General features: G+C 32.0%; 2 protein-coding genes across 4 annotated transcripts; one reads left to right on the top strand and one right to left on the bottom strand.

Moving 5' to 3' along the window:
* Nucleotides 1–136: 136 nt before the first annotated feature.
* Nucleotides 137–16,362, bottom strand: LOC148281721 (leucine-rich melanocyte differentiation-associated protein-like). 2 transcript variants are annotated; one of them, XM_088226252.1, is made up of 7 exons: nucleotides 16,099–16,362; nucleotides 15,608–15,675; nucleotides 7,725–7,841; nucleotides 6,292–6,417; nucleotides 5,734–5,844; nucleotides 3,064–3,213; nucleotides 137–1,659 (listed from the first exon to the last, which is right to left on the bottom strand). In XM_088226252.1, the coding sequence occupies exons 3-7, from the start codon at nucleotides 7,766–7,768 to the stop codon at nucleotides 1,401–1,403; spliced, it is 690 nt and encodes a 229-aa protein (XP_088082378.1). In that variant the 5' UTR covers nucleotides 7,769–7,841; nucleotides 15,608–15,675; nucleotides 16,099–16,362; the 3' UTR covers nucleotides 137–1,400. The 2 variants fall into 2 exon arrangements, with proteins under 2 accessions (XP_088082378.1, XP_088082377.1); XM_088226251.1 differs by lacking the exons at nucleotides 15,608–15,675; nucleotides 16,099–16,362 and adding an exon at nucleotides 10,163–10,319 and having other exon boundaries at nucleotides 1,260–1,659.
* On the top strand, nucleotides 15,996–25,104 carry MED4 (mediator complex subunit 4). Of its 2 annotated transcripts, none has more exons than XM_088226254.1 (6): nucleotides 15,996–16,070; nucleotides 18,481–18,661; nucleotides 19,949–20,100; nucleotides 21,808–21,980; nucleotides 23,379–23,584; nucleotides 24,872–25,104. In XM_088226254.1, exons 2-5 carry the CDS (start codon nucleotides 18,521–18,523, stop codon nucleotides 23,564–23,566), a joined length of 654 nt encoding a protein of 217 aa, XP_088082380.1. In that variant the 5' UTR covers nucleotides 15,996–16,070; nucleotides 18,481–18,520; the 3' UTR covers nucleotides 23,567–23,584; nucleotides 24,872–25,104. The 2 variants fall into 2 exon arrangements, with proteins under 2 accessions (XP_088082380.1, XP_088082379.1); XM_088226253.1 differs by lacking the exon at nucleotides 15,996–16,070 and adding an exon at nucleotides 17,963–18,239.
* The last annotated feature ends 1,486 nt before the right edge of the window (nucleotides 25,105–26,590 follow it).

Below are 26,590 nucleotides of genomic sequence, written 5' to 3'. Positions count from 1 at the left end.
AATAAGATTAATATAAACATTATGCAAAATAACCATAAAACACAAACATTTAAAACAACACATACATGAAATAATGTTATCATTTTAGAATAAATAATTAATAAAGTTATTTTAAAGATAAAAATGAAATATAAAATAATGAGATGGTTTATGTATTTTTTAAATCAAATATTGTGATTATTTCCTGTTATTCTGATAACAGAAATTATTTAAATATTTACATTACAAAACATGGTTCATTTCGTAGAATAAATTAATATTTGCGGTATTTAAATTCAAATAAACACAAAATATATCATCACTACCAATAGATGAGATTTGTACAAAAAATCCATCATTTGATGAATAAAAGTCAAAACGCAGATAAAAAATACTGACTGTAATAAATAATCTTAATTACAAAATTACACTTAAAAAAATCTGTCATACCAGTATTACTTATTTCTACCAAATTATGAATAAAGATAATTTTTATTAATATTCTCAAACTCGGGGTCTTTGGACATGTGTTCCTTTAACATGAATCGATTCAATTAATCTGTCAAATTTTGGCCATTTTGGAGACGTATTAAGATGCGTTTTGGTGTAAATGGCGAATTTTCAAGATTATTCCAGAGCGAAAATGATAACGCGCCCGCGTTCATGCTAGGTGGCTCGTTCACGACTTTTTATCAAAAAACCAGACCACCAGACTTGTTTTCCTGTTTGTTTTTCCTGTTCCCAAAGATGAAGAGGGCGATGAAAGGATGACGTTTCGCGACCATAGAGGATAAAGACCGAATCACTGGCGGTGCTGAAGACCATACCAAAAAGTGCGCTTCAAAAATGCTTAGAGGATTGGAAAAAACGCTGGCATAAGTGTATTATATCCGATGGTGATTACTTTGAAGAGTAATAAATGAACATTAAAAAAAATATACAGAAATTCCAGGTATTTTTTTATCAAACTTAGGCATCAGTCAAAAATATAAATGGTTTTGTAAACAAAACTCAAGTCAAAATACGATATCTTTAGTTGATAACTAAGTCAAATGATTACTTATTAAATCTAACAATCTAACTAAAGCCGATTTTTATCAAACAAATATGCAATTATATATTGCAAGATTAGGTAGTGGATATTGCACGAAAAGTGCAGTGTCGATATGTAGTATAATCAACTAAAGAAAATCTTTTTTTATTGCAAACTATTAAAAAAACTTGTAACCTAGGGGTACCGTACATACTAAATTGGATTTAAATTAAATAATATCATATTTAGTGAAAAATTACCGTAATTTTCTATCAAATAATTATGTTTTTTCAAACGTAAAACTCTCACTGATGTCATTTTTTTTTTGTGTTTTACCTGTCATTTTTTTCGTCAATATAAAATGGAAATATTTTTCATTTCATTAAAATCAAATGACAAGATTTGACCTGCGCCTGCAGGAAGAAGATGAGGATGCTGAAGAATCGAACAGACAAGACACCTTTTCGTGCAAGTTTCTCCATTGCTGCATGGCGCTATTGGACATAGACACCTCACTGTTGGAGAATGATGTCAGACGCTCCAAGAACGGCCTCTGGTAAAGTCTCTTTGCCTCCTGCCTTTGATCGTCAGTCACAGCTCTGTCGTCCAAATGTGTCAACGCCGGGAACAGCGAAATCACAAACAATCTGAAAAGATAAGATAACACATTGCTACTACTATCGATAAAGATGTTTAGAAATAAATCATTTGCTTGAAATGATCAACAAACAAATTTCAGAAAATATAAATAAAAAGTGTGTAAATTATTTTCAAGAGAGTCATATCTTAAAAAAGCAGAATTTTCAGCAGAGCCTTAAAACTAAATAAACAACTTATCTTAAAACCATGTTTTTTTTTTAATTTTTTATAGATTTGTAGATATATAGACTTGTCTTTAAAAATGATATGACATTTTTTTATTTTTTTTAATTCATTGGCATAAAAAAAATTAACATTAAAATATGACACTAATTGAGAATTGTGGTGTTTAAATAAGTGTTTTATAAAGCCATTAAGCGGGTAAATCATAAAGCTAGAATTATGTCAATGTTTTAGAATATGAAGGTTATTTTCATAATTTAATCTGCACACTTAACTAAAAATCAGTTTTTTTTAGTTATGACACCTTTCAGCGCCGGATCTAATGGGATCTAGCGCCCCTTTACTTACTAAAAAGAGATGGAAATATACACATTTGTAAATCAATACAAGCATGTCGAGGCTTTACTGACAGAATACATTAAGTCATTAAAACAAGTTGCAGGATAATTGCATTTAAATTTTTTTTTTTCAACGCATTATTTCTCTCACTATTTTCTTAATTTTTTTTTTTTTTTTAAACTTTAAAAGAGTAATCTTTATTCTAGGCATAGCATAATTTTTTTTATCAATATCATGCATCTATATTTAAAAATATTTTTAATTTATCAAGGATATACTGACAGAATGCATTAAGTCAACAGTCTTTGTATATTTCAAATATTTTTTAATATAGGTGTAAGATATTGATTTCAAGTTTAATGCTATGCCTAGAATAAAGATTACTCTTTTACAGCTTTAAAAAAATAATAATTGTGGGAGAAATAATGCGTTGAAATAAATAAATAAAAAAGCCTTAAAGAAATAAAAAAAGCTTTAAATGTGATTATGCCGGAACTTGTTTTAATGACTCCCATCAGTAAAGCCTCGATATAATTCTCCCATCTGTTGTAGGCAAGCGTCTGGTTCTTCATGCCAACTGAACCCAGGGTGAACTTGCAAGATTCATCTTAAATCGTATCCCTACCACAAAAGCAACTTAGATCATTTGATAATTCCATTTCTTGTTAAAACACTCTATGTCCAGTATGTCGCCTTAGGAACATTATCCTTCATTGAGTTGGGCCAACAAACATGAATCATAAAAAAGCACACAATCATAATTCAAACACTTAAAAAATATATAGTCTAAAAACATTTCCAAATAATTCCAACTCCTGTGCGAATTAAGACGAATTTATTATGAAATATGTACACTAATTATTTACAAAGCAAATTGAAGAGTCACAGACCTGTACTGCAGGTATTCAAAAAATGTTCCGCCATTGAAATAACTCGGCGCTGCTGGATTCCCCATCAGACAAATGTGTTTTAAGTTCGGACAGGACTGTTGCAACATTCGCATCCAATGGAAAAGCTTCTGAATACAACAATGATTCAACCTGATGATAAAAAAAAGGTAATCAATCAAATAACACAATAATAATTACACAATCAGATTAATTTATTTAATATTGTCACATAAATAAAATACATTTATTATCATAAGTAGATACGCAATTTTAAGAAGTAAAATCACAAACATAGAAGTCAAACGAGAGGATGGGTCATGGGGTCTACCGCAAACTCTGAATTCTCAGGTAAAGAAATGTCAGGTTTCTGGGCCCCAAAATATTCAATATGTTACCAAAACATTGGGAAACCATGACACGGATTCAATTAAATAAATTTGTAAAAAATTGGTTGAGAAAAATCGGAAAATTTGCTAAAAAACATTCTTAAATAATAAATGGTATAATTAAATCTTGTATTACTGTATAATAAATTAACTAGTAGGTAATCATGTTATTGTTATTTACAATAAAAATGTCTGGCTTAAAACAGGTTGTACCTAGTTAGGCAAACTAGACATAATCCAGAGAAATCTATTACCTAAAACATGTAGTAAAGTAATTGTAATTTTTGTTAATAAATCGTGATTATTATTATTAAAATCCCTCACTTTTTTGCCTGTTGAAAAATTTTTTATTAACACTGATTTATATATTTTATTCAAAGGTTTATAACACTGGAATGTTTATAACACTGGAATGTTTATAACACTGGAATGTTTAAAAAATGGTTCCCGGCACTACTCACTACAAAAATAACATGGAATGTGCCTGTTGCCGACTGCGACATGGTACAAATTACTAATATATAAACAGATATTTTTTTCTACAAAACCCGCAGTTTACCCTGAAGATGGCTGCTGCAATGGCAGCCGAAACTTCGGAACGAATCCAACTTAGAATACCCAAAAAAGAATCATATTTATAACAGTGACCGCGATAACCTATGGCACCTACTAAATGTTTAGTTTAAAAAGGGCCTAAATAAGGCGAAACAATTCAAATATGTAGACTCAAATCAGTGTTTGATTAAGGTTATTAACCTAGAGGTCCTAGAATATTATTATTGATTATTATAAAAACAAAATTACATATGACACAGTTGAAAACTGAAGTGGATGAAGGCGTTATATTGCAAATTTTCAAAAATGTACATTTTTAAATAAATGAAGATTTTATATACAGCCCTTTCACATTAAGCCAACTACACCATTAAAAGTAGTAAAACATTGATTCTGACAGTGAATGAAGATGTTATATTAAGAGATGTATATTTAATATGTGCCCGTGTTTACAAATTTTGTGTTTTTATTTAATATTTTTTTAGTGTTATATTTTCTCAATTTTTAAAATTGTTTAATTTTTGATTTATTTTATTATTTTGTTTTGCATTTTATGTTTTATTTTTATGTTATTTTGTAAACTTGCCAAACACAAGAGCTAGACTCTTTTTTGGCAAGTTCAACCTTAAGTGTTCCATTTTTCTACTGAATGTATTGTTTATTTATGCTAATAAAGGTTTTAAAAAAATAAAAAAAACAATAATTGTACTGGTATTCAAAACTTTAACCCCAGATATCTCTGCCTTTTTGTTTTTATCACATAACACTTTCATCCACCTCAATTAATAATTCTTTTCAACTAGCTAGATAAATCCGTGTCAAGTCGCGACTATTAACACAATCATTCAAGTATTTACATACATAGATATATTTATATACTTTTAAAGTATTTGTAAATTATTGGTTAAGCTGTTGGTATTAATTTATTTTTAAATATTACAAATAAATTAACTCTACTTACCTGTATGTATATTTAGCAATGTATTTTTTCCTTAAAATAAAAATACTGCTGAGAAATTTAATAATACGATGGTTTGGCAATTCATAGATACATAACTTATCATTCACGTCTAATGATGGCTTGGTAGTACCAAAAGTATGTATAGAACTCTCAAATATTTAGTACCTAGCATTTTTAATTTATTGCCGAAAAAACTTAAATTTAACAAGAGCAAAATAAGAGAGTGGCTACTCGATCAAAAGTTTATATATGAATAGTAGCTTATGTGTAAATATTTTTTATTTTTTTATTTTCTTGTATTTCAAAAATAAATTTATATATTATTACTTGTATATACATGTATATTCTGATCTTTCCGGCTGTTAATTTATATCTGTTATTCATTGTTTTTATAAATGTAAATAATATTACATAAGTTAGTATAAATATAATCTCCACCAACAAGCTACAGAAAGTGGCTTGGTGGGATTTTAGTTTTAGTAAAAAATATATCATTTGAAATTTAAAAATGTATAATTACATTATTTAAATAAACAAAAAAATAATAATAATAATTTTGAATACTTAAATAACTTTCATTTAATTCTAATATAATACTTAATTAATTTAACAATAATTTAATAATGCAATACTTTTTTTAAAAAAACATTCACAATTTAATTATTCAATTCACAAATAATACTTTTATGATTAGTAATAGATTTTTAGTGTAGTCGGATTATGAAAGACTGTAAAAATGTAAAAAGTCTGTTAATACATATCGCTCACCAGAGAAGTTCCAGTTTTGGCATCGGTGGGAAAATAGTTGTCTCGTTGATCATGTTATTGTCAGCAATGAGGGACGTGAGATTCGTAAAATGAGCCAGAAATTTCACATTGCTGCAAAAAATATTTATAATTATATATCTTAATTTCCCTATGCGCATAGCATTGCATTGGTAAGGAGAGATTTGTTTATAATACAAGATCTATTATACATATATTATGTATATGAAAAAGAGAATGTTAAATACTACATTATTACCAATCGTGTATGAATATTTTCATTTATAAGGAAGGAAGAATAAGAAAACAGAGTCAGCATGGCACAACTGTATTTCTCATCAGCCCGGACATAGAACTATGTAATAATTATATATAACATACAATAAATTTGACAATGGGAGAAGTAAGCCACTGTGAGTGCAAGGCAAAAATTCTGTGATAATTTTCCAAATAATTTTCTTTTACTGGCTTAGGTTAGGTGTAGAAAAGGGAATGATGAAAATAGTAAGGTTATTTAATATTTGAAAGTAAATTAAAAATGCTAAAACAATATTTTCTTACTGTATTTTGTTGTGGCTAATGTCTAAAATTTCTGTAGTCGGTCCAAATCCATCTAGTATTGTTTTAGGAATAGATTGCAGCCTCTCATAGGCCAAAGTCAGTCTGTGGTCATCTATCTCTTCAGTGCTATCAGAAGATAAAATTAATTAATTTGATTGCAAACATTTTTATAAACAATTCATTCTACAAAACATTTTTCAGTCATTCCTTTTCTTTTCCTTTTTAAGGTGCCAGAGTCTGGAATGAGCTACCTTCCATGTGAAACATGCACCTTCTCTAATCGCCTATAAGAAAGATTACTATGTATATAATGCCCACTGTTCCCTGACCTAATATCATGCATTTGCTGTATGTAAAATCAAACCATACAAAATACCGATTACCTAGCAAGGATGTCAAAACGCTGATAGTGGGGGAAATAGAAAATGACATCAATTTCCCACTCGGAAGTAAACACAACACTATGGACTATAAAAACAGTAGAACCCTTAGGTATCATGATTAGTTTAGTAGAGTTTAATTCAGACAAGAAATAGTTCAGATCTGTCCCATTCAATTATCACCGTTGTTACTCTTGCGTTTCAACATGTAATAAATACACATCGAAGCGTAACGTACTTCTTTTCTGTCATCTTCAACTCCCAGCATCAACAAGCAAAAATTCCACGAAACCTTGATTTCCCGTAACATCTTTCTTATGTTTTCCTGGGCCGCGATTATGAACACTATCTTCATCGGTATAAACTAATATCGATATTTATGTACCAAAGTGTGTATATTTGTATGAAAATTCAAAGTCTCTTCATTGGTAATCGGTAATCGAACATATTTAGAAAAAAAAATGTAAACATATTATATTTTTCATACAGAAAACTTAATTGTACTTTGTAGATAAAATTGACGATAAAATTTAACTTCCTATCAGAATACGCACCCTGGAACCTCTTCCTGTCTCCTCCTAAACTTCTTACCTGATCCCACAACCTCATAAAGCAAAATTTTAAAGGAATATTTCTACTATAGCTTGAATAATACATATTTAAGATGTTTTAATTTGTGCTATATTTACATGTAGAACAACTGTAAAAATCACTAAGTACAAAGTCTGCGTTTGAATGGTTGGGAGATATCTCATGAAGCAATAAACCCGCCAATGTACGCAATACATATTGTATAAAAGTGAAATAAATTAATAAATAACATAAAATTGAGTCCTTCTACAGAATCTAAGAAACTGAATGAGGAAAAAAAGAATGAAAATTATTTTAATAAAAGCAATTCTAATTATTATTCTCTTAGATTTTCAACAATAACACAAATATTAAAACTAACACTATTGATAATTCCAAAAATATACGCTCTTCTTTAGAAGTTTATAATTACACATTTTGAATTATATAAACAGAAATGAACATACATTTTACATTTATTACCTTTGATCTCTGTCTGTAGATAAAAAATCTCCTAAGGAAGTCATACTGTCAATCGATGTAGAAAAAAGGTCAGCATTTAAATTTATAACTTCTAAATACACACCTTCATCGATTTCTCTGTAACAAAAATGAAACCATGAAATTATCGTATAACATCTACATAAGATTTTTTAATGAGCTACACAGTAAAATGGAATATAAAAAAAAATATGAAGCTAAAAATTTCGTCATTATCGTGGAGCAACAAAACATGTGATTTTTATTTTATTTTATAAGTAGAGTTAATATTTTTTTTAACACTGTCATAACTTGTTAAGTACAAAAGTATATCCTTTGATACTTGGGTTAGTTATTATATTTATTTTTTTAAAATAGGAATATAAAGTCTTTATAAAACCTTTTCAAGATCAAATATAAAAGAAAGTTGACGGATTTTTTTCACATCCATCGTTGTTCACGGTCACAACGATTTATAATTAAAATCAAATGTTTTGATTCAGTTTTTTATAAGTAATGTAGGAAATTGCCTTTTCTACAAAATACTTAATACTTGAGACAACTGTATTTTATTATAAGTGCATTGAACAAAGCTTATACCTACACCGCTGTTTGAAAGGCGAAGCATCTGTTCAAAGTTATTTGTGGAATAAGGAAGTTCAGTGCTATGGGAAATTGGATATAAAAAAGGTTTTCTTATGCGCGGTAGAGCAATAATAATTAAAAATAGAGCATTAAATTGTACAGCAGTTTCTTGAAATGTATGAAAAAAAAAAAATTTTTTTTAAAACGATATACTTTGAGCGACGTCACTAGTTCTTCCCAATCAACCAATGATAGCGTTGAAATAAGAATCAGTGACTTGTGACGTCACGCGGAGGAATTTCAAAATTAAAAAACTTTAAAAAATGATAGCGCTGATAATACGATACATAAAAAAATATATTTTAATTTTTTGGCTTAGTCTGATAGTCTATTAACAAATAAAAATAAAAAACCTCTGAATTTCCAAATTAATGATTTTCCAAATAATATTTCAATTAAAAAAACCTTCCTTGGGATATTTTTTAAAAATATTTCTAGAAAATTAAGAGGTCTTTAAAAAGAAATGGAGGTTGATCATGCTTTTAGATATTACTCTGACAATAGACAAATGTTTGGCAACTCTACAGTATCGGATAGCTTCTTAAAAATATATCAAGCTTTGTTTTTGTTCCCCTGTAAACCTGGCAAAATGCAGTTTCAATAGTATACGTAGAGACTGTCAATATGTATCCAACTTTTAAGAATCAGTAATACTACCCCCTAGTAGACTTAATACATATTTATTCAGTAATATTGCATATTCAACTTTGTATTTTTGGTGTAATTTTTTTGTTGCTTTGACATTTACTGAGCTTCTTGGCTATTGAATCCCATCAAATTCATCAAAAAGTTTGAAGATATATTTATTCTACATATCTTTTTCATATTTTAATAAAATAATGGAATATTTTCGTAAATCGGGAATAATATTGCAAATATTTTAATATTTAGAGCTGACTTTTTACGATTCTTTGGATATGACTCGGTAGTCAGATAGCAGAAGGGACCATCTGTAATTTTCAAAAATGTTCAGGAGAGCTGAAATACGATTCAATTTCAAGACTTTAATCCAAAAAATTAAATAATATAGTGTTACTTTTCAATGATACATTACCATTCTAAATGATGCGTTTTTTTTTTTACTATGTGTATTTATTAAAATATTAATTAAAACTTTTGAAAACTAAAATACAGAAAAAAATACATATGGTCCCTTCTGCCATCTGACTACCGATCTATTAATGTATAAAAAACAAGCTTTCATTTATAATTTTTAGGTTTAAACACAAGTAAATACAGAATGGCTCGCATTTGGCGTAACATCATTGTGCGCTTCTAACAAATAATGCGTACAAGTATGGTGCGGTAACATACTACACGCATTTGTCGCATAGGGCGCGAAAAGTCTTGTTTTTAGTCAATTGAAAAATGCATATTTTAAACCGTTATTGAAATCCAAAGTCCCAAAGAAAAAAAAATAATACCAGACCATTGTAATTTTATGGTTATTTAAATAAAATAATTTTATAAAAATGTGAAAAGACCGTATTATCCTGCCAGAACAGATATTATAAATGTAATTCAAATTTAACCCAGATATGCCCAACGACCTATATATAGTACCTTAAGAATTTAACACAACCTGCCAATCAATTTAGAATGTAGTAGTATCTTATATGCCCATTGTCCTTCAATTTAAAAAAATACATTTATACATTTATTTAATTGAAAAACAAAAATATTTTTTAAAAATAAACTGATAAACTAACAGGCATATCTGGGTTGAATATGTTTGTGTAGTAATAATATAAACTAATATTAAATGATATTAACATAATAAACACTATAATACTAACTCCATGGACTGGTTTTTCAGAAAATCACTCGCCATTTTGAATCAGAAAATATATTTTCTGTTACAAAAACGCAACTGAAATTTCGACTCGAAATTACGTATCAATAATAAACCACTTGTAAACAAATCGAGCACAAGAAACGCAAGCTTCCGGGTCAGCTGTCAGAAACGGAGTGATAAGTGATAGGAATTCGGATTTGACTCACTAAAATAATCAGTATTTATCTAACACCTACTGTTTGATTAAGAAGCAATAGCATATAAGAGACTATCAGTGACCTTTAGAAAAATTGAAACACATAATACTACAATAAATACACGCATCGATCAAAGCGACAAATACAATTATTTGATAAGACGATAGATCAAATTTTGAGTAAATAAATTAATACGTCGTTCATTTAGATAAAGTAAAAAAAGTCAATTACGATTTACTGACTATGCAATCACACAACATTAGCTATTATTTCTACGATCAAATGTTTGAATTTGAATTTTGAATGACCCAAAAACTAAAGATAGAAAAAAAAACTTTAATACGAACTAATCTTACTAATTTTTTTAAATTTTCCTATACATGGTGTTTCTGGGCCAGACTGCGAAACTTCAGCTTAATGGTGAATTTCACAAAAATCCAAAAAAATTGAGATAAAAATTGAGATAAAAAATGCATTTGAGCAACAAAGGATACGCACGAGACGCGGACAAGGAAAGCGGCTGGGTAGGGGAGGAGTAGGGGAGGGGTAGGTGTTTGTGGAAGGAATGCTAGACCGATAAATGAAAGATTTACTCAATTTAAATATTATAAAAAAAAAATTTTTTTAAAGTTTTTGGAAAAAATTCATTAGGTTTTTTAAAATATTTATTATGAGGATTGTTCCTCTGAAGTTTTGCGGTCTGGCCCTGAAACACCGTGATGGTACACGGTGTTTTATGGGGTTTCGCGGTGTTTCAGGCAACATGCAAATGTTCATGTTACGCCGTACGATGCGCGAGATATCTCGTTTCTATACAGGGTTAAAGATAATCTGGAAGTCAAGAAATGTGGCTTTTGATGTGTCATCAGCTGGTTTTGATCGGCTTGGAAACAGCAGTCAAAAAATTTAAAAGTGGAACCTACAGGTGAGTTTTTTATTTGAATAAATTTAGAGTACTATAATCATACCACCCCTTTGATAAAAATAATTGGTGTTTTTTTACTTGAGAAATCGTAAATTAAAGGTTAGGATACAATACAATGTTTTTACTACAGGTACATATTTTATACACAAAAGATAATATGCTATTTATGGTATTTAGATATTAATTTACTATGAAATGTGAATGTAAGAAAGTAAATAAATAAATATAGAAGAGATAAGATTAAGATATGACAATTTATTGACCCAATTAAATGGCAAATATTTTACTATTGAGAATAAATATGAAATAAATTTTTAAACACTAGATCATGTATAGAGAAATAACCTATGAAGAGATAATACAGGTTTCGTAGCCATTAAAAAATAATAATTAAAAGACTGAAGATTTACGTACTATACAGGTTTGGTGCTATTTTCATTTTATTAAAATTTACGATACTTTGTGCCTTTTAGATATTTAAAACGATAGTTTACAACGCTGACATATAATGAATAGACAGATCATTCCTATACAAGTGACATATAATAGCAATTGCATTGCCGTCAACAATTTTTTAAAAAGTGATAGCAAATTAAGATACACATAATTACTAGTTTTCTTCTTCTTAATTTATTTTTTTTGCCTTTTTACCTCTTAACTGGGGTGTTCTAAGCAGTGTCGAATTTTAGATTTTTAGTTTATATAAATATTTACACATGTGTTCGTATTTAATATTTAGTACACTATGCATATATATAACATATTTAAATAATAAATAAATATTTATTACGAACCCTAAGGTGGTGAGTGCAAGCCACTAGGGTTCATATAAAAGAAAAAAGGAAATACATTGTGTTTTAACAAAAATATAAAATAATAAATTAATGAAAATAGGAACAAATTGATCATTGGATTGGATTGAGTTACACTGAGGAAGGAACACAAGAGAGCAGCCCATCTCTCGCTCAAACTTAAAGTTTTTTTTATTTTATTTATTCATCTCACTCCCTACTCATATTCTAACTCTCCTGTCCCCTATTAATATTATAGGGCATTAAAAAAAAGGTTTAAACCTCAATCTGACATTCGCACATGGCAGAGTTCCGGCCGTGGATTTTTAACAGGCGAGAACCATTGCCGCAGTGTCAATGTGAATTCTGTATAGGGAGGATGTCTCAAGCTTGTTCAGAATCACTTTGGAAAACCGAGGCTTTTCTGTAACATTTGGTTTCAATTAGAAAAGACGTCTTCCCTTGGCTTGGGAGGAGGCTACCCTAAACTCTTGCCATGTGCGAAATTCCTTCTCCTCCATCATAACGAGGAGATCACCTAGTGGTAGTAAATTACTATAAACGGGATTCCGGAATGGACTGCCTCCTTTGCTAACACATCCACTTTTTCGTTACCGAGAATACCACAAAGGCTAAGAATCCAAGACATAACGATGCTTTTATTGGATGCCTCTGATAACGAAAGAAGAAATCGAGATTCCACACAGAGCTCGTCTTCGGATAAGAGGATAGAGGGGATTCGATCTTTTGTAGAGCACTCGGGGAATCCGACAGGATAAGAAACTTGCTATATTGTGAGTTTAAAGCGTACTTGACAGCTTTTTGGATTGTGATACATTCCACTGTAAATACAGACACATTGTTGAGTAATTTGTACAGTCTTTGGAAGTCATCATCTTCACAATATATGGCCGCACCTGTGTGAGTTGGGAAATCTGAACATATTTCCTTGGTTCAAATTTATCTCTGTGTAGCACCACGTCTTTTCATAACAAAAATCAATTAAAGATTGAAAGCACGGAAGGCAATGACCCACAAATTGAACTGCCACTTTCTTGACGCTCATAATGCGTGTTTAATTATTATGCAACACTGGTTTACAAAATACATGTCGTATTGCAACAGAGATGGAAAACGTTTTTGAGATTGTGAATATGAATGTCACATTAGAGAGAAATTCACCGTCACAAATAAAGGTTTCAGCAGTTTTATTTCACAGAAAAAAATAGGTGGAAGAATCAAAGAAGAATTAATGTTCCACATTAGAAGAGTAATCAATCCTTTATTTCGTATAAATGTTTAAAATGCTGATTTAATTTTAAAAATATTTTATTTTTAAATAACAAATCAAGTATGTGAACTCACCGACAGGTATCACACAAACAAGACATCATTGAGAGGCTGGATTCCATTTTTAAAAGATTTTTTTATGTGCCACTAATGCAAATAAAACTGTCAACTGAGCAAACTAATTTGACATGTTATTATTGTAAATTAATAAATAAATGTGGGTAGACGTAGATCAAAAATTAGCTAGGGAACAAAATATACAATAATATTTTAATAATTAGTATTTAATACACCTTGCAATAATGATGCACGATTCAAAATGGTTGCTCCATTACTTTTCTGTATGTACCAAATTTGAAAAAACAGGTAGACACACATCTTTTATTCTAAATGTACTAAAATTATGATTAATTAACTATATATTTTTTTAATTATGACATCATTATCATCATCAAATCCTTGTCCCCACTCAGTCCACTCGGTCGCTGCATTGTCAAATCAAATGTCTTACACGAAGGCAAGGTGATTAGTCTTACGCTTCAGGTGCTAGTCCAGGGACAGTGAAAAACAAATGTTTCATGTTGACCCTCTCAGGAATCGAACCCAGGACAAATGCGCTAACCACCACACTACAAGGCGGACTTTTCTTATTTTCAGGATTTTTACCTGAAAGTAAAACACTCGTCCGAGATACAGAACTGTATTCTAGTCCGTGTCTAAGGACGAAGGAAAAAATTATCATTACACATTTATAAAACAATCCCGGATCATGGTTCCGTGGCTGGTTTCGCAGACTCACAGGTCAGAGGTCCGGGGTTCAAACACCACTCTACCCCAACCTGATTCTCATTTTCTAATAGTAAGTTTGAGTTTTTCTACTGACATTTCTTGGTGGAACTGCATTTTTAATTATAATAATAAAAATACTTTATAGTTTTATTCCACTTTTATTTATAAGTCTGACGATGTCGGTCACGATGAAACCCGGTCACTGGTAAAAAAAATTATAAATAAAAGTATTTTATTATTATAATAGTAAGTTGTTTCAAAAAGTCTTAGAGTAAGTTTTTTCAAAAATTTGTCAAAAAAGACTCATTATGTGGACAGAGGATTGAGAAAGTTGACAGCTTTAAATACTCGGGAGTTCACATAACTGAGGATGGAAGCATGCGCAAGAGCTCGCAATCCGCCTAGGAATTGCTGGAGCAACTTTTAACATGATGCGTGTTGTCTGGAACTCATGTCTATATTCGGTCAAAACGAAATGCCGATTATTCAACTCTTGTATAATGGCAGTACTCCTATATGGGTGCGAATCTTGGCACCTTACCAAAGCTCAAAACACCAAACTTCTGAGTTTTAAGAGTAAAGCTAGGGTTTCCTAGGACAGCGGTGCCCGTAGTTTAACGGCCGTAGTGAACGGTGATGCAGTGGACAGCCGTCGTAACGGTGACTAGAGTGTGGTTTCCTAGGAAAACGGTATTATCAACACCATTTAACACCGTTTACCTCGGAAACCACTCTCTAGTCGACGTTACGACGGCTGTCCACTGCATCACCGTTCACTACGGCCGTTAAAATACGGGCACCGCTGTCCTAGGAAACCCTAGCTTTTGTGCTTGAGAAGAATATTAGGTATAAGGTGGTTCGATTTTATGACTAACATTGAAGTCCGAGAACAGACGCAGCAGCCTCCTATACCATTGTTACTGGAACAAGAGGCATTCAATGTTTCGATCCGCCGGTTGCTGTGCTGATCCTACATCAGCACAGCACAAACTATGGCTTGCATGCACCAATTTCCCGATTGTGTCGTATTGTAAACTCGAGACAAGATCTGGACTTTTTTGGTGTAAGTCTTTCTAGATTTAAACAATCACTAAGATGACCAGATCTTGTTTTGAGGTAGGGATTATTATTTAATTTTTTGCCCTAGCTTTAATTTTCTTTACCTGTATTTATTTCAATAATTGTACCTGTGTATATTATAAAGAAATGTATTTACCATTGTTAAATGGAGTAATTAGTCCTTGAATAAATAAATAATAAATACTTAGTTCACTTTTTTGGGAAAATTACTGTAACCTAAAAACATCCCAATTCATCTTTGATCCCACAAAATACATACATAGTAAAATCTATATGGATAGTCCGGTGGAACCACTCTTCTTACAATGGTCAGGATATAAATATCTGTACTCTGTACCATCATCCTAATAAAATAATATAATAGGGTAACTCACTTGTTAGGTTTTGTAAAATTACAGCATCACTACTTAGGTCCTTAAAAATTTCTTCTTTCATCAGTAATCTGTAAACAATGATTGCAGAGATAAAAGGTGTAATTTTTTACAGGTTTTATTATATTTTTAAATATTATTTTATCTGATACATAAGTACTTCAATCAAGTACAATCTAAAGTGGATTATTTAGCACGGACTACAAAAGTTTATTATACTTTTTTATCGGAATATAAATTAAGAATTTTTAAGTATTATTTAATTATGTATTTAAGATGCATTCATTCGTATCACCAATGAAAATCAGTTAGGTATCTTGATTGTTTATAAAATGTGTGCGAAATGGGAAAAGGGTGTGATTTTCGATGTACGCACATATATGCGCATAAAACATCGCTTGGAAATCATCAAACACTCATAGCAGTGAAATTACGGAAAAGGTGAGAATAAGACTGATATCATTAGGTATGTGTTATTATTTATAATAACTTACAATATTACCAAAAGATACAGATAAGTAATGGTTTATATTGACACTTGAACCAACATTTCGACACTACTAATTTTACTTTGACAGCTTTGACATTTGATATCACAGTTTTTTTTACTATCAACGAGACAACAACCACCAATAAAAAAAATCCTAAAGAGGCATATCTGCTACCCCTTCCTTTTTTTCTCCTTAATTAGGACGTTTTACAAAAAATGATGACATCGGCCGAAAACAAGTTACATTAATTTACAAATTAAAATAAGCATGTAAACAAAACCAGAAAGGACAATGAAAAACAAAATGTACACAAACTTTGATTTTATGTTCATTTAACTTTTTGTACATAGTACAAATTATAAATGTACAATAGGCGGGCTTATTTTAATTTCTTCAAACCAACCAATAAAATAAATGTGTTGTTTTTATAATTTAAGCTTCATAACGTATTTAATGAAGAATTTAATTTAATTCAATAAAAAAACTAAAGATATGCATAATAAATAGCTGATTTTTTAAATATAAATTACCGTCAATCAATACTCAATGGAAAATGGGAATAAAGGGGAAATAGGAAAGGATGCATGTACAAGGCAATAATTACATAAAATTAATGACATTTTCAATAGTAAACACATAACTAAACCAATAAAAACTTTTTTTTAAATGTGGACATATTGTTAAGGGGCCTCGGTGGGTTAATATTGGTTTATAATGGAAAAAAACGAATAAATATATAAAATAAAGTTATTTTATTTTATCACAAAATGAAATAAACAATAAATAAATAAAGAACACGGATTGTATAATAATACTATCATATTGCTCTTTATAAGAAGGACGATTATTTGGAGGGTATAAAGGTAATAATTACCGTGGAAAAACTCTGCTGATCGTTCCAGGAAAAAATCTTTGCACTCATATTCTTGAACAGAATAAGAACTCCCGTATTGTGATTCTGAGAGTCAACCAAAATGGTTTTATTTCTGGTAAGTCGTGTGCAGACCATATCATAATATAATATATTTATTTATATTTTCCATTTGGTAGTTAATTCAACAATGTTTTGAGTATGTCCAAATGCTTGGAAACTGGCTGGATTTCCTACCTAGAGAGTTATCCATATTTAAGTTTGTTGCAACAGAGAGGAGAAACATTTTTGAGAAGGGAATATAGAAATGTGGACGTTCAAACATAGGCAAAATGGTGAATATTCTTGTGTGTAAAGTGGTCACTTAAACCAGCCAATGACGGGTCATAAGCCCTGTAAATACCTAGACTTCCATATTCCCTTCTTAAGGATGTTGTTCCTCTCTGTTGCAATAAATTTAAACGTAAACGCGTAAACGTGTTTCATTGACTATGAGAAAACATTTGATAGTCCGCATCTACTAATCTTTCTAGAAAATTCTCGATGGGTAGGTACCTACGGAATTCCTCTCAAGATTATTGTTGTTATAAAGGCACTCCACGTATTTTCCACGCAATTTTCGTGTGAGAATCGGCAGCTTTTTGACTGATTGGTTTAAGGTATCCACTGGAGTGAGACAAGGCTGCATTCTTGCACCGATTTTATTCATCATGTTGATAGATTAAAGCATGGAAGTGAACTCCTCCCTAAAAATGTGCGCATGTGTGGTTTTAACGATACCTATTACGAGATTCATTCAGGATTCCAAAATGATTTTAACGTGGTAGAGAGACCCACGAGAGCGGTTCAGAATACCACCCCTGAGCGGTTCAGAATACCACCCGTTTCATAAAAAGTCCCTACTCTGCGAGCACAGTTTTCGGTAGCCACAAACAAAAATAAAAAAGGAGTGAAAATCGTAAAAAAATAATTCAACTAAGATAAAACAGCGGCGCCAATCGCGCAATCACCAATCTTTTTAAATCCATGGCTTGCGTCTTGTCAGTTATGTGTTTTGTATTTTTGTGTCATTTGCCTTGTTTCGCGAAAAACTAAAACTAATAACTAATCATATATAGTTAATGCTGTTGAATCACAAATTTGAGTAGTTTATTGAACATTAAACATAACTATCATACTTCACTTTCTCAAAAGTTACTAGTACAATGGCGTCACATTTAAGTACAAAAGAACAGTTACTAAACCTCATCGATGATATCGAACTTATAGCTAAGTAAGAACATAACATTTAACAATAAATTAGTAATTTTTGACTGTGTGATATTTACAGACTCAAATAAAAATGATTGCTTTTCTTTATTTATGATAGCAAAATAAACTTAGGTTATGTTTATGTTTTGATCTGATTTACTGATAAAAATTGTGTAAATTGTTAACATTCTACAAATTTAGCACCCAAATACAACGTACAAGTTCCGAAGGAAGTTTATAACATAAGTTTTATCTTATTTTAGGGAAATTATTGAAAATAGTATTGCCGCCAAGCCTCAAAAAATGTCTGCAGCTGAACATTCCCAAATAACCGATTTATTACTAGCCAAAAATAATGAACTGAATAAAACATTAGAATTGGCTGATGAGCAAGCCAAAATTCACGAAAAAATGAACCGTTTGAAAATGGAAGTTGATAACCAGGTATGTTTAGTTTTCAATTTTTTTTTGCACCGCAACAGCCCAGGTGACCCAGTTACCCAGGCTTGAGAAAGATCTTAAATTTTGTAATTTCACTGGTACCCATCAAACCCGAAACCTTCAGTGGGTGAGGTGACCGCCTTACTGTACATTCACGAAGATTATTTAAATAAAGTAAAGTAAATTGTTAATTACCTCTGTATATGTAAAAGCCTGTTGGGTGTTAATAAATATATAAATATAAAATTATTTTGATATTTAAAAAAAATCTGTCTTAAACAAAAATGTTCGCAACCCTTCTAACCATCATCATCAGTGGCGCTACAGCCCGTTGTGGGCCCTGGCCTCCTCCAGAATCGCGGCTCTTCTCCAGTTCGTCGGGCCAATCGCTCTAATGTCACTTTCCACATTATCCAGCCATCTTAATTTTGGTCTGCCTCTGCTTTGTCTGCCTTCCGGAGTGGTATAAATAATCTTTTTTGGGGTACGGCTATCATTCATTCTGCGCACATGGCCCAACCATCTTCTTATTTTGATGAATTGTGCAATGTTGGGTTCGCCATACAGTGCCTCTAATTCATGATTAAACCGTCTCCTCCACACTCCGTTTTGGTTGACAGCTCCAAATATCTTCCTTAATATTTTTCTTTGGAATACTAATACCATATTTTCATCTCTTTTGGTCATAACCCAGCATTCGGCACCATATGCAATGACCGTCTGAGGAGAGTTTTGTAAATAATGGTCTTAGTTTTTCTAGTGAGCAATTTGGATCCCAGATGTTTAAACAAGCCATAATAACATCTGTTTGCTGCCGATAGCCGTGCTCTAATCTCGGTACTATAATTGTTATCATTGGTCATTTCAGTACCTAAATATTTAAATGAATTGGCATTGTCTATGTGGTGTGACCCAACGTCAATTGCCTAGTTTATTTGTGACTTTCTTGCAAACATATATTTAGTCTTAGAAGTATTTATTTTAAGACCTATGTCATTTGCAGCCATTTCAAGCTTTAAGAAATCATCTTTTAATCCCAGGACAGTTCTGGAGATTAAGTCTAGGTCATCTGCATAGGCTAATATCTGGGTGGTCTTTCTAAAAATAGTTCCTGTTGTTTCTATTCCTGCATCTCTAATGGATTTTTCAAGAGCAATATTAAACTCTTAACCATAGAGTATAAAATTATTGTTTTTTTAATTGGAATTTAATAGTTAATATACCTATTTCATGATCGCCTAAACAAAAATTCTACAGCCCTAAAAAGTAATGGATTGCTTTTTTTTCCAGGACCAAGACATTTGCCAGTTGCAGAGACAGCTTAAAGAAGCAGAGCAGATATTGGCTACAGCTTTGTACCAAGCAAGACAGAAACTTGCTTCTATAGTTAAATCTAGAATGAGGCCGGTTCCCTCCGAAGAATTAATCAAATTTGCTCACAGGTAAAACATTGATGAATAAATAAGCATTTTTTTTATGCTCCTTTTATGAAATGAAATAATTTATTATGTGCTCGAAATTTTGGCAGGCTTACTCTAAAATGGCATGATAATAATAAATTTAAAATATGAAACTAATCAGTGATGTTTTGTTATTTAGATCTAAATTTGTTGCAACAGAGAGGGAAAACATTTTTGAGAGGGGAAATAGAAGTCTAGGTATTTACAAGGCTTATGACCTGTCTTGTCATTGGCTGGTTTAAGTGGCCACTTTATTTTATTTTACTAACATAAACGGCAAATCTGCCTTTTACAAAAATTTCTAATACTAACATATTTGGCTTAATATATTTTTATTTTTTTTAAAAACATATATTTCATTTTACCCAAGATTTATAAAAAAAAATTAAACAAGATTTATATTTTTTAAAAATTAACCTAAACATTATACAACATATTCAGTAGAAAGTTTAAACAATTCAACAATAAATGTAAAAAACTAATTTATTCCAAAATATTTTAAAGTAATATAAAAAGAAAATCATAAGTACTGTTTCATACAGCTGGGCAAAGTGAACAAAATATTGTATATATTATTATGAAATGCATAAATAAATAAATATAACTACCATTCACCATCTTTGAAAAAGTTCAAAAGGATTGTTCTATAGGAACAATTAACACTAAATATATCAGATACGTGAGAATAACTATTGCTGAGTTCATGAAGTCTGTTTAATACGGCATTACAAGTATACACTGTCCGTCAATTGTGGCTACAAAACGGTGGCACCTGTCTAGTCATTCTTCCAGGCACCCAGAAGTTGATGAGAGATAATAGTTTAGGGCAATCCCATATTGAATTTACCTTTTTGAATAAATTTAAAAGGTCTTTAATTTTTTTCTATCGTTAAGTTTTAACAAATTTAATGTTTTTAAAATTTCATGACTGATTCTAAGTTTAAAATTTATTAAGAATTCTGCCTATGTTTAAACATCCACATTTCCTCAACTCTTCCATCTGTTATTGTGAAGTAAAAGAGCTGAAACCTTTATCATGCGGATGAAATTCATCCGGCTGAACCATTTCACCTATTTGGCAACACCTGAAGCCAATGACAGGTCATAAGCCCTGTAAATGCCTAGACTTCCATATTACCTTTTTAAAAATGTTTTCCCTCTCTGTTGCAACACATTTGCATATAAAAATAAAATTTCATGTTCTACAAAATAATACATATAACAAGGCATATAAAATGAAGATAAAATTGTTTATTTAAAAAAATACAATGATCAACTCAGACTTGTTAAAAGTTACTAGTCCGGCCAGTTGAAATAATTTCCTAGATTGTAGTTACAAGCAAAAGGCATCGACCAAATGGTCACTCGACAAGTTTCGGCTTAGAAGCTGAGGCGGCTTCGACAGCAAAATTATTATGGAGACAGAAAACAATATGAAAACCTCCTTAAAAGACAATTGGTGTTTTAATATGTCATCAACAAAATGTTCTATAGTTTACCATAAAATAATATTATCAATATTATACGATCATAAAATGAAAGCAAAAAAGCATATTTACAGAAATCATATATATATACCCGCAGACAAGCCTCAGCTTTGCGGAAACAAAAATAATATATGTGTGATAGTTTTAAAATGTATATTTGGAAATATTTTTTTTTGAAATAATTAATTTCATCTTTCTTCAGAATAAGCGCTTCAAACGCCATCTGCGCCCCCTTGTCGTGGCAGCCCGGGGATCCCCGCCGGCCGTACCCAACCGACATAGAGATGCGCCTTGGGCTACTGGGCAGGCTTTGTGATCTTCCGCTGAATGGACACGCCCCCTCACTCAGCGACCTGCACAGGATCACAACAGGAGGTACCCACAAACTCACAATAGATACATATATATGTTTATTTAAAAAAAACTTTTGTACAGAGTAAGACATTACATTGAAACTGCTCTGATTGATTTAAAAATGGACATCGTCATCCCCATGCTCAGGAACATGAATATACAGGTGTTCTTTAAACCACGATGATCAGTATGGGCAAGAAGACATATTAGCATATTTAAAACAATATTTAGAACGCAGAATTAAAAAAAATATATATTTTTAAAAAAAACAAATGATTGCTTACTTCTGCTGGGAAGAAGCGAGGGGGGCGTGGTCATGTGGTTGACGGTGTATCAGACTCCCCCTTCCCCTCTCCACGCTTCTCTCTTGCAGAAGTAAGTAACCATTTGTTTTTTTTTTGTTTTTGTAAATTTTATTAGTTCTAAAAATTTATTTTAATGTGCCAATATGTCTTCTTGGTCATACTGATCATCGTGGTTTCGGATGTGACAGGGTTTAAAGAACACCTGTTTAACAAGGGCAACAAATAGTAACATTGTCAATATTCGTCCCTTTAACACAACATTTGGTCAAAGGTGCAAGGATTATTTTCCTGCCAAATTGTTTAATATGCTTCCCCACAGAATTAAGTTAATTGACAATAAGCAGTATTTCAAAACAGAAATATAAATCTGGCTGATGAAAATTAGGATAGAAGAAATAAAATAAAAAATTGAGTGACGCAAGTTTTGACATTTAGCGGGTACAAAATATTCACCTTTTAAATGTCAGAAACAAAAACAATATAATCTGATCATGTCAAATGATGTGGAATGCCTGCAAGTTGGCGGTTCATTCAATAAACGTCAGTTAAACCTTTGTTTTCTTTACTTCTTGTCAGTTATGTTTCATTGTTCAGATGTGTGTTTTGATCACTCACCGACCAGAACTCGTGATGTCACAGGTGGTGTAATTTAGAAGTTTCAGTGAGGATTTTCAAAATCACAAAACTTTGAAAAATCATAGGGATGGTAATACGATACATATTTTTATTAATTTGATAGTCCATTAACAAAAAAACAAGAAAACCCTTGAACTTTCTTATGGGCCAGTAGTTTTGTCCATATAATATTATATCATAGATAACAATGAATTTATATATTTTTTTAATTGATTTACTTATTCATATAAAGATACATATTACAAAAAGTATAATAACGTAACCCTAACTCTATGAGGCCAAGAGCCCTGTGTTGAGTCGGGATACAACATAATAGAAAGTGGAAGCATGTAAATTATTAAAGAATACTACAAATAAAAACTATTACATAAGCATACATTTTAATAAACAGCTGGACAACACGCTTAATAGTACTATATATAAATCTACACAATGTCTCGCAGCTGTCTCCTACAATGGTCCATTCTGATTGTTCTAGATGTGCCAGCGTCGGCGGCCAACCAGTTTGCCTGGCACCCGAGTGGGGAGCTGCACGTGGGCGTGGGCGGGGGCGCCAGCGTGCCGCTGCAGGGAGAAGGGGCTCGCCCTACGAAAGAGGGCCCCCAGGAGGACGTGGAGGTCATGTCCACCGACTCTAGCTCCAGCTCTAGCAGTGATTCTCAGTAAACCGCACTTCGTTTTACGGTAACAACCACCATATATCCAAAACAAAGCATGGATGTCGGATAAGAGTAATTTTGTAGGAAATTATAGAACCGAAATGTTTCAGATCAAATGTAAAGGGTTTAGGCGTTTAAGTTATCACTTTACACCCTGTGCAGCAGTCTGTGGGGCGATTAGAATCAGAAGATACAGAAGTCGTATCCTCCCTATGCCGGTGTAGTTAGATGAATTACCCCGAGCAATTATGAAGATATAGTATTGACCCTGTATTATTGTTATTTGTTATAGGCAGGCAGTCTTTGTGGCTACGCCTAAATCTCATGCACTGTTTTTTGTCTGCAATCTTCTTCCTTAAAAAAAATATCCAAACAGCTTTTGAACAAAATGGAAATGATGGACCACTTGGCTTGGTAATTTGTTCCAGTCTTAAACCACCACGCTGGAAAGCATGTTTTTGTTGAGATTTAGATGGAATCGGGGATGATAGACCTTCCAGTTATGACCCCATAAATTGATGGTGGGATTTAATTGACACATCTCACGCGGGGGCAGTCGTAGTAATAATTTAGTATCTTATAAGTTTCTATTGAGTTCTAGTTTCTCTTCTATCGTTCTTCCAATGATGTAAGTCCTAGTGCTTTTAATTTACCGTGGTAAGGCATCCCTTTGAGTAATTTGGGGATTTTCATAGCACTTTGGACTTTTTCCAGTATCTTTGAGTTTTGAGAGTTGAAGAAAATATTGACATCAATAGCTATCAAGGAATTCAGTACCCTACAGTCTACTTATCTACTCACGGGAAATGACAAAAATCATGTCAGCACATTTTGCTTTTATTGCGTTTGTTTTCATATTTAAACCCAACCTAAATAAGTTCCCACCTTATTTATTTTTGCATAAAAATTTCAAAACGAGGAAAACAAACCACGTTTGATTTTTATTAAAATTGTCATCCCTGGGGTGGTATTCTGAACGCAAAAGCGCGTGTTGAAAACGCATCTTTAATGCATATTTACATACTAAACACACGCTAACAGAGCGATCTCTTTGCGCGCAATTCCATTCAGAATACCAGCCCTGTGTGATGCATTTGTATATATTGTTTTTTTTTTTATTGATATCGGACGGGTCTTACTTGGTTAAATTACCTTACGTTTTAGTATTGATCTTGACAGAAATCAAACCTGGAATATTATGCATGGTAGGCAAGCAGATATGAGCTGGATAAAGGAATAACACCTTCAAACATTTTTCGGTCGATGGAGTTTATAGTATGGTGTAATTGATAATTTGTTAATATTTTTCTAGGTAACTCTCTAATGTGGCCATCATTTACTGGTGGAATTAAGCTGAGGATATCTTGCTGGTCGCAAGGTATTATTCCCCAAGGTGGAAACAAGCACCCGTTTGGCAATGAGACGCTCATTAAAATCGCAAGCAATTGTTTATTGTACTTCCAATAACGTTATGTGATCAGACTGTATTGTATATTGTATTATTTTAGATTATGTTTTTTTTAAAACTAAATTATACAATAAAAATCTTCTTTTTATCATCTTCTTCATTATATTTAATAATCTTGTGAAAGTCATTCTTTTTCCACGTCCGCTTCTAAGTGAAGCATGTGGACATCATCTGACGCCTCCAGTAGACCCTATCATCAGCCAACACTCTTTCTCCTTACACGTCCCTCGCAGTTCTGCCAAATAAAGCCGAAATATACTCAGATGGACTTCCAGGACGGCGGGAGCCCGCAGATGTGAAGAGGGCACAGCCTTAGTTAAGGCTCTCCTAAGGAATCCGCATCACGTGTCCAAGCCAGATCCACCGCCGCGCCATCAAAACGCACGACTACTTCTTGTGCTTTATTTTGCATATCTTTTGGCAATATTTTGAGTTTGTCTAAAAGATATATTTTTTTACCGAGCAGTAGGTAAATATTGACAGTAAAAGGGTTAAATGCCATAAAGCGAATCTTGCAGGAAGTTGGGAGTGTTTGGGTATTTCAGGAAGGCAGGAAGGGAATTTATCGGTCAGAAGGAGAATATGTGATTAAGATCCTCCTCATCTAAAAGGCACTCGCACATTGGGAAGTCTAATACCTTTAACCTTGTCAGGTGGGATCCCATACAACAATACCCCAACCACGTTCGGCAAATGGTGGACGTTTCTTGTTTGCTGAATATAACCTTTTTGAACCAATGACTCTTTGGTATAACTGGTTGAATCAGAGCGTAGTATTTCCCTTCGTAGAGTTTACTAATGTTTCATTGTTCTGTCCATCTTGCCAGCAATTCTTCTTTAGTGGCAAAATGCCGTTCCTTCTATAATAGTAAAATAATTATAACTCCCGACAGCCAGTGTAGCTATAGTAATGAGTAACACAGAAATGTGAATTAAGAAAATACGTATGTTATATCTTTCTCATGCAAATGTTTGAACGGGTATCGGAGGTTGGGCTTATCCAGAGACCAATATACGTATAATGAGTTAGAAACTATCTCAAATATATCTTCTCTTCAAGGCCGTCGAAATAATTCCGACCTTCTAGTCCTATTTAAAATTCTCAACTCACTCTTTGATGTGCCTGAACTAATGAGTCATAGAATTAAGAATAGTCCAGAAACCGCATACGCACATCAAACAGAGAGCGACTAAACTACTCATAAATTAGTAGGTTTACGTTTTGACCCATTAGTTTCTTTGTAGACGTCGCTCAGTACGCGACTCCTGATTTGAATTCAACTATGCCGTGTTGTATCCTTTTAAAGTGTAGAAATACTGCTGGGATCTTTAAGAAACAGGATGGTATCACATTTCATGTATTAGCAAACGAATGTTTAAGTAGCAAATGCATTACTTAAAAATTGAATTATTTTTCCATCTGTCAGATTGTCGAAGAAACAAAATGGAAATTTCGTTAGTGTTGCCAGGGTAGTAAATTTTTTTACCCTACTTTGCTCATCTAACGCTAGAACTAATGAAAACTAGACCTCGGTAATATGAGTTTAATAACAACGCCGTGGG

Source organism: Micrasema longulum, unplaced genomic scaffold (assembly GCF_059751315.1).
Source record: "Micrasema longulum isolate JH-2025_06_02 unplaced genomic scaffold, ASM5975131v1 h1tg000416l, whole genome shotgun sequence".
In the NCBI taxonomy this organism is placed as follows: domain Eukaryota; kingdom Metazoa; phylum Arthropoda; class Insecta; order Trichoptera; family Brachycentridae; genus Micrasema; species Micrasema longulum.
This window is presented reverse-complemented; position numbering and strand designations above follow the sequence as displayed.